This window comes from Vanessa cardui, chromosome 1 (assembly GCF_905220365.1).
Source record: "Vanessa cardui chromosome 1, ilVanCard2.1, whole genome shotgun sequence".
Taxonomy (NCBI): Eukaryota; Metazoa; Arthropoda; class Insecta; order Lepidoptera; family Nymphalidae; genus Vanessa; species Vanessa cardui.
Genome location: NC_061123.1, coordinates 8,215,396 through 8,225,144, shown reverse-complemented (window position 1 = coordinate 8,225,144; position 9,749 = coordinate 8,215,396). Strand labels below are relative to the sequence as shown.

Sequence of the window (9,749 nt, the reverse complement as noted above, 5' to 3'; positions counted from 1 at the left end):
TTAATTAAAATCTTAATTCATATTTAATTATATAAGATGCTATAGAACTCTACATAAATAAAATGTAACGTTAATATATTTCATTTACCGTTTTTATTTTAGAATAATTAAATAATTGTTTGAAATAATTATAAAAGTACATGTACATTCGGTAAACGATGAAGGTTTGTATTTATAATTTTGAAATTGTAAAAAAATGAAAACTTTTTTTAGACAAAAGTCTTACTCTTACACGGTAAAAACATAAGACAAAATGAAAATTGTAATGCGTAATTAATAAATTTAGTCTTAAGTAGAGGAATGTATAAATAAATACAAGAAAAATCTTACTTATCGTGTATCGATGCGTTTAATTACTTGAACTACTATACAATTTAGTAGAAGTCTCAACCATAAATATGAAGTGACATTTAATAAATTATTTACAGTATTTAAAAAGAGTTTAATAATACGCTGCTCGTTTTTAATTTTGCTTTGTATAAATGATTGTACGTTTGGGCGCACCGTAACTTAATGAAATATAAATTATTTTACTAAATTGTTACATTATTATTTTTAAATTACTACCCCAAAATTAAATTTAAGTTAAAATATTAATGATTATTTTGCATATTAACTGGCGTTGACCCATTCCAAAAATAAAGACTTTTATCGAAGATTTTGAAATTGCTGTAATAAGTGCTATGTGGAAACGGTTACTTGCAAGTTTCGACGTTGTGCGTAGCCTCGAGCACTGCCGCTGGCACTCATCCACCTAAATTATCTTTGTCTGGACGGCACACAGCTTCACATATAAGAATTAGCTGAATTATTAATTTAAGATAAAAGTACTAACTTTTAATACCTACATTGAAAGGTATGCTAGACAAATAATTTCTTATGTTATTAAATATGGATTAAAAGTTCAATATTTTTATCAGATAGGTACAATCGCTTATAAATAAGTTTTGATCAGGATGCGAAGGCACCCTGGGCAACGTCCTCGGGTAGGAGGGTCAGCATGCACGGAAGATAAATTCGTCGTTTTGGTGCGTGCGAGAGCGAGGCGCGGGCGGTGCGGGGGAGCGCGGAGGGCGGCGGCGCCGGCGCGCGGAGGCTGTTGCGCTCAGAGCACCTGCGCCCGCGCTCCGTAGCGCCGTTCGCCGCGTGCTCGTGTACCCGCGCCCGCGCACCGGCCCGCGCCGCCTGCAGCGTCGTGACGCCGCCCACGGTATGTGATATCCCAGTGGCGCGTCGGGGTCGGTCGGCTGCGCGTTCGTCACTGCGACGCGCCGCTTCTTGGCGCACTCGCTTGGGCTGCTTGGCCGGTTTTGTAATTTTGCCGGGCAGGCCGTGACGTCACGAGACTAGTTTGACGCGCGTGCGTGACGGCCTGCGCCAGGACGCCCGAGACGTGCCGCTGCCGCCCCCGACCTTAGTTCCAGTGCAATGACGTGCTCGTTTACCTTTTTTAGGAAGTGAAGATAAATACCATATCAATAACCGTGATTAAAAATAAATTTAATAAGCAATCATATTTCAAATACATGTTAATTCGTGTCTTCCTTTGTTCAATAACGTTTTGCTTATTTTCGTATCGTAGTGAAATATCACAAAGTTTAAAAAGTATGTGTATCCACACGAATTCTTCGACAGCACACGAATCATATTGAAGTTTCTGTGTGAGTGAATTACGTGTGTTTATTTCTTGTTGTATCGAAGTGTTCGGCGAGCTTCATATGTCAATGTGTGCGAGCATACACTTTGAGGCTCCAGCTTCGCGGCGGAGCCTTTTTGTGATTTTATTTTTCCAGTTCACTTTCAGAAATAAGACTTTGGTGTATATAATTCTATAGTGTTGTTACCATAAATATTGTCTTCCCCAATTAAAGTTTTTTTCGTGACTTTAATCAAACTTTTTTTTTGACTAGAATTTTGTTTAGCGTTTCATAAATTTTCCGTAGGATACGAAATTTTTATAAGATATCATTCATCGTTATTCTAATTAGTACAAATTGTATTCACTCATTTGTTTATTTGTCTCGTTTGATTATTATATCCAAAAAGGCTGGTATAAATTTCGTTAACTTCAAATATTTTTAGTAAATTATTCTTGAAACAAAGATCTACTATAAAGTAAGTAGGTATCTTGGAAGGTATCGAATTCTTGTAAGATCTGGAATGTATTTGTCCCGCTTTAACTTGTACATTTCTATACTCGGCACAGGCTTTCATTTTTCTGTCTCTGTTACGCGGCCCTCGCAGCCTCCGCAACTTAAAAGACCTCGTGAAAGCTTTAGAAGTATGACAGGACAATTTCAAAACAATCTCGTTATTTGATTTTCAGAAATTAATTATGACTTTGTTGTTGGAAATTGTGAACGTACATGTTATATGATACTTGAAATAAAATATTTTTTGGTCATTAAGGTTATATCGATTGTGATTAGGGACTTGTAATGTAATATTAATAAGCTCTATATTGATTATATATTGATCAATGCCTTGATCTTATGATTTTAGTGAACAAATTGAAAAGGCACGTGAGTCTGACAATGTGTATCCAGTTTGTACCGTTCGGTGGTGCTTTCTGTGTGCCCGCGCCAGGGCAGTGCAGTTCTTGAACGAGTTCGGGCACTTCTCGCCAATCAGGTGCCACTTGATACTTGTTCTGTTCTAACTGGACTTGGATCAGCTGATACCTTTGTTGTTATCTAAGGCAGTATTTGCAAAAATAAAATTATTATTGTTTTGATTCTGATTTCCGTGTAGGTTTATAAATCTGATCATTTACATGGTGAGTCTTGGTCATGAATTGTGTGAGAGAAAGAGAGAGAGAGAGAGTCATAGTAAAATAAATAAGATTTTGTTGCCATCAGATTAGTTGTCGTTAGATTCGATATGGATTAGTTTGATAGTTGTAAAGGTAACAAATGTTATCAACAATCGTACGACAAAAAAAATGAGCACGTCATGCCACTGGAATTATTTGGATTATAGAATATCTGTCAATATCAGGAATGTTATGAAAAATGTGTATTTCAGCTATTAGATTTGGGGCATTCAAGCGTAGTGCGGGGCGCTCTAGAGTGGCGCCTCCGCCCGCCAGAAAACGTCACTGTGGGAGAGCAACGCGGCGTCATGTCCGCGTCGCCTCAGCCGGTCACTTGTGAGGAGCGTGCACGCACTCCTAGAGCTGCTGCGTCGCCGCCTTCCGCACCACGTTCGCCTGCGCCTGCGCACGCCGTCCTTGCTACTATGACCCCTGTTCAACCTGCTCATGATTACTATCCACATAAGGTAGAGATGGACTCCGATGACGGCTATCCACCTGAAGCACATTCTTATCGTCATTCACCTCATGAACTCGCCGCTTACGCTCCTGACAATAAAGTACCTGTACAGCCAGATGTATATGATCAAGGTATGGAGTCTATCGATGAAAAGACTCCTATAGATCTTATTTATGAAGATGATAAAGAAACTGTTATATATACAACGACTCCGGATCAGAAGCGAGTAGAAATGATAAGTGGACAACTGGAGGATGGACAATTGGTCAGTGGAGCCGGCCAGCTGGTGGATGGTGGAGTATCGGTGGTAGTTGGAGCACCCGGGCAAGGAACTGTTCTTGTACTTGCTGATGAACTAGGACAAGTTATAACAATACCCAGGTAATCATTTAAAATATTATATATTTTAAGTTTCCACGAAAGGCCATCTAATATATTTCAAACATTTTTCACCCTACATGTACTATACATTAGTGTTTATGTATAGTTTGAGGTCTATTTACACATATCTAGTATTACATGTAGTTTATTTTGGTATGGCCTCAATAGCCTCTAATACATATAGTATTTAATAAATGTTATTATATTTCGATACAGAAATTTAACACATTTTCTCTCGAGAAAAATTAAATAGTATTTACATACAAATAGATACGATGAACAGTTAAAAATTCGTTCTACTGGAAGCATACTATGTCTTTGGTCTTGCTTCACTTGTTATTAAGAAATTTTCCTTATGTTTCCGTTTGTTAACAATAATAGAAATAAAAAATAGCCAATTTTGTTAGTAATGGTGAGGATGCTTTGAGCATCATGTCGAACAATTTCAATGGATCTCAGAAATTAATCCTTATTAGCGAAAAGGTAAGCTATCTATGCAGATACAGAGAGCTTTGTTCTACAAATTTCGACAGGTTCAATAGGCTCGAGTTATAATTTCTTAGAGCATTTCTTGTAGTTTTAGATTGACCACTTGCACACACTCGTAAAATAAACCTCATTATTTATAGTATTTTCCATTTACTGTAAAATAATAATAATAATCACATTCATTAGGTGAAAAAATCAATTATTATCTCCCTATCATAATTTTCTTGCTATGTGATAGTATTAATTATGAGGAACCAAACAGAAATTGTTCTCGTGTTGGCACCTCGAAGATGTTTGAGTTATAAACAAATGAGTGTTTGTGGAAGTGAGTGGTGCACGAGTATGTGTTTAGTAATTTGTGTCGGAGGTCCACCGTCCACCGTGGTGTTCGGTGTAACGGTTGCGGGCTCGCTAGGAGCGGCGCGTGTGGGTGGAGCGACGTGCTCACCTTGAACTTGCCGCGAGAGCCGTGTCCGGCCGACTCAAACTTACTCCGGCCGCCGCTCGCCCAGTGCGATCACATTTGATATCTTACGATATTGTAACGCCACTTTAACAGTCATCATTACTACTATAAATCAAAATTGTTTTAAAATGTAAGCCATTAAATATTTTAAGCTATTAATTTGCGTATATAAAATTTGTTATTCATTAAATTTGAAATACTTTAAAAAATAATTAAATAAAGCTACATTCAAGAGTTAAAAGGTAAAACATAGCTACTCAGAAGATCCATATATTACACATAGCTGACAAGATATTCTTGCATTTAATTAATATATGGCTAACACGTTTTTTTATTGATCAATAAAGTTATTCACATAACAAACTAAAAAGAATCGAAATGGATACAAGGAAAATCTTAGGACATTTGAACATTTATTTAAAATGTTGAGCAATTTATAAGAAACGTGTAATTTTATACTCTGTTAGGAACACGGCCGCGTTGGACTTTTGTATGGCAGTGTATTAATACCAGCCTTTTTTTAAGTTTCATTTTTTGTTTTGAATCTTTTCATAATAAACTTACTGACAACTTAAAACAATGTATTTACTTCTTTTAGATTTCAAAAATTTATATTGAATTTAAAACTTTTCGTATATTTCATTTATAAGTTGGCACCTTACTTAAATTGACTATTCATTACTATAATAACCATCTATTGGAATTTATGTTAATAATTATTTAACTTTTTACTATTTTATTTTTGTATATAATATTATCACTTACATTTAAACCACATTTAACTTTTATTTTGAAATATTACGCATATTTTCTCGTTTTAGAGCACGTACCGTATCTTAAAAGTTGTTGATTTTAGTAAAGAATAGTTAAAACACAATGATTAGTATTTATTATGTTTTAATCTGTATCGAAAAATATTTCGTTTCTATAAATACGAATACTATTACTTTATTATTTAATACCACTAACACAAAGGCCATTATGCCGGTATAAGCATCCCATTGTGATGTTAGTGCCTATGACATTGTCTAGGTGCGAAGATTTCTTGTTAACAAAAGGTAATTGTTGAAAATAATTATATTGTTTTGATTTTTTACTTTTCTCTTTGACCCAATTATGGATATTTTTGGTTTTAAATCTATGATGTATATTATTAGGTATAGTATATTTTTTAACCTATTAAATCAAAACAAAATAAACTTTATTCAAGTGGGCTTTTACAAGCACTTTTGGACTTTTGAATCGTCATTTTACAATTAAGTGAAACTACCACCGGTTTGAAAAGTATATTCTACCGAGAAGAACCGGCAAGAAACTCAGTAGTTACTCTTTTTCAACATTTAAAAAATTCAAAGTCATTTTAGTTAAATGCAATCAATCGATCAAACGATAGACAATGAAAGGATTTATTTCATTTTTAACATTAATATAGTATACAATACTCGTACTGTACATTTTCTTGACAGAATTATAGCGCATGCATAATAATAGTTTAAAGCCACAGAACGTAATCCGTGCTAAAGATGCCACGTGCTTGTCATTCATAATTTGAGGTTAATATCACTTACGACTACGCTGTGTAAATACGTAATAATGTTCCGTTGTTCGCTATACGAAAATAGTTTAAGTGTTAATCTTAGTGTAAGCACATTTTGTTCGTAGCGTTAATATATGTTGAATGTACATATTATGAGTATTTTTAATTAATGATCAATGAATATTATCTTACGTCAAACGTATCAAAGCGATCCTACTATTATTTTTAGTCAAAGAATTAAATATATTGCCTATATTGTCTCTTCAAATTCACATTATCCTAATAAACACAGACTTCTATTGACAATATCGTGTCAAATGTTTACGCAAGGGATAAATTATACCATAGATGTTAACAGAAATATGAATCTCAAAGTCATGAACATGTTGCTCAAAATTATTTTCAAATGATAGAGACTCTACTTATAAAATATTATAATTTTTTATAAAGTAAATCCTTGTCACAAAAATATGTACATTAATTAAACAAAATTTTTGATTGAATTTTGAAATAAAATAATTAATTAAATTTTAAAATTTTATTATTAGTTCGTATAAATCGTTCTACGTTGTTCCTCAATCAAATGAATATACGAATACGTATGCAAATGAGTAGTAGTAGACTGTATCCCAATTTTTATTGAAATAAATAAATACTGTTCTATCCGTGTCTTTAATGTAATTGAAATACCATGTAGAAACGTATGCCATTGAGATAGAACGAAGCCTTAAAGCTGAGGTACATTCAGATTACTGCAGTCATAATTGGCATCCAACTAATAGTATTATACGGCGCGCAGGTATTAATGATAAGCATGTATAAAATAAAAAAAGCTCTTAGTAAAAATGTATAAATAAACTCGATATGGATTGGTAGGTAAGTGATAAAAAGTCGACTGAATCGTTTAGGACGTGGAGCGAGAGGCTGGGCTGCCTCACCCGCCGCGCCTCTGAGACTTTAATGATGACTTTTTGTCGATATGCGGTCTCCGTCACGCGAGCGCAGCGTAGAGACAATTGAGATTAAATATAATAAGCAAAGTTATTGAGAGTTTATTCGTGAAAAAAATGTTTTTATTAGATTCATATCTCTTGTTGAGAACGTGTAAGGTACACGTTAACTTTTTTTTATTTTTAAAAGTTCCAAGCCGTATATAGCTATTTTTATCCAATTCCGCTATTGTCGATAGCTTGGGTCGCGGTCAGGCGACAGCCCCGCTTCCCGGCGCAGTCTTATTTTATTGCCTCGCACTCGCTGCGGCGAGCCCTCGAGATGAGTTTACCATCGCTCGGGTTCTCGCCCAGATCATTATTTAATGTGATTATTTGGTCGGAAACTACTTTTTTTTAAATAATAATAGTTATACTTTTTATTTTTGGGTTCTTAATCCCGATTTTAATTTAATAGTACCGGGTTTCAGGCGTATATTTGAAATTGTAATGCAATATGATTATGAATGAATTCACAATTTAAAATACCTTTTGATTAATTTACCTTCATAATAATTATAACTATGCAAATTTAAGACTTCTCACCAAAAATATAAACCTTAATCTAAGCCGAAGTTTGAAGTCTGAGAAGATTACAAAGTAAAGGGATATTTTAGTTATTGCTCTACTTAGTCTACAAAAAAATAATATAATACATATCACATTATTTAGAGAAAGAAAGGTTCATTTAATATGAATATACATTCGTAATAAATGGTGTTATAATTATAAAAACAGAATCACCCACGAGTGTGGTTGAGCCAAGCGTTAAATCATTATAACAAAAGACATCAACGAGCTCCTATTTATTCCCCTGAAATGCGCGGGAAGCGCTTGCCTATTACATCATATCGCTTTTGTTCTATTCCGTACTACATCGAAGTTACGCATTAAAATATAGAAATAATATACAAATTTAAAGAGAAAAATATTTTAAAACAAGTTGCGGTTCAAATCGCCTGTGTGGATAAATACAAAGTTCAGTGTGTCCTTTAAAAATTAACGATCATCCTTTCTACCTGATGCCGCTGTCCGAGTGCAAATAAAAAACGGTTTCCCTCACGTAAAGGGTTCACTTCCCATCACATGGAGGTTGTAGATAGTCACGCACACATCCTTATACAACTCACACGTGTAAGACCGACAATATTGTAGGCAACGAAGCGGCAGCGTCCGACAGAAATCTCGACGGGGGATAAAATTTCTTTTGGTCGAAAGAATAGTATGGGTTTGGTTATTGGAATATTTTATAAAATATAATGGTTATGATATGTTAAGGTTTTCATATTACTCATACATTTTTGATGTACCTGTATAATACGTAGGTATATTAATATAGGCTTACTGTTATTTCCTTGTCTTTTATTACATTCAAGCTTAGCCCTAAATATAATAAAACGTGAGTTGATTTTTGAATAGCAACATGCTGTTACTGAAGAGAAACGAACAGCAGCACATCCATTATAGTGTTTTATTATCTTATATTGAGAGTTGGGATTGTAAGACATCAGCATTTTATAGTGGAAGGTCTTTGAAAAGGTCGCTTAAAATTGATTCTTATGGTCAAGTAAATACGATTGAAATGATATTACTAGTGACTATCCCATATTAATTATTCATAGAGATATGCAACCTTTTTATACACGGGGATCCCTTTGTGGTCAGAATTTCATAATCGGCGACTTACTTAGATTTTAATCCCTTCTCTCTATTTATTAAATGCACTAGGAACTATTTTATTTATTTTTAAGCTTAAAATATTGATTTGTAAAAATGTATCGATTAAATTGAATTCAAAATCATGAGTGCAAACTGATGACGTTTTTACTCCGTCGATGTCCCGCTTTTGTCATTGGCTGTTTTATAAAAATCTTCTCACGATTAAATATTAATATATTGTTTTCACTTGGTCATATAAGTGATTATGATAATTGATAACATCCGGATTTTCGAATACATATGATAAAAAAAACATTAGCAAGTAATAGATGGTTTGATTAAAACTAATAGGTATCATTCGTTATCCGTTATTTGCCTTATAAAATACCATTGAGTTTTTGTTCTGCATTTCGTTAAACTTTAGAAAACAAAGGAGTTTGTTGTTTTATAGTCTGTTTACATGTTTGTTGACACGCTTACTAATTTACTCTTTCAAGGTAATACAACTTATATATTTATGAATGTATTACATTGTATATATTTAATATACACGTCTTATATTTTTTTAAATAAAATATTAGATTAAAATTTTATTTTTGTACCGTATACAAATGAGCATATAGATAACGTAAGAGCACCTTAATATTTCAAAATCATTAACCAACTTTGCATAGATAGGTATCTGTAATCATTGAATCGTAAAATCGGAGAAACTGTTTATTCATCGCACTGACATCGTATACGTGTATACGACACGGACATTACTCGAGTGTGTGTGTGGATAAGTGTGTGTGTGTCGTACTTATTAGTAGGATAAAGACGGAGAACAGAGAGGTGATCTGTGCGACTGAGAGAAACAGTCGTCAACAAGGCTAGCTTTGCCATATAAGTATATGAATGTACGATTTTATAAACTTGATTCGTTATACTGCACGATATTTTAATATTATAAGGAA

At 33.9% G+C, this 9,749-nt stretch overlaps 1 protein-coding gene across 4 annotated transcripts in view; it reads left to right on the top strand.

Moving 5' to 3' along the window:
• Window positions 1-622: 622 nt before the first annotated feature.
• LOC124532587 (protein grainyhead) overlaps window positions 623-9,749 on the top strand; it is an 86,421-nt gene continuing 77,294 nt past the window's right edge. For 3 of the 4 annotated variants that reach the window (XM_047107830.1, XM_047107754.1, XM_047107599.1), the window contains exons 1-2: window positions 2,759-2,776; window positions 3,025-3,653. In XM_047107830.1, the coding sequence (XP_046963786.1) occupies window positions 2,774-2,776; window positions 3,025-3,653 (632 nt within the window). In that variant the 5' untranslated portion in view covers window positions 2,759-2,773. Of the gene's footprint in view, window positions 1,211-2,758; window positions 2,777-3,024; window positions 3,654-9,749 lie in introns of those variants that run through there. The other variant, XM_047107688.1, reaches the window with a different exon arrangement.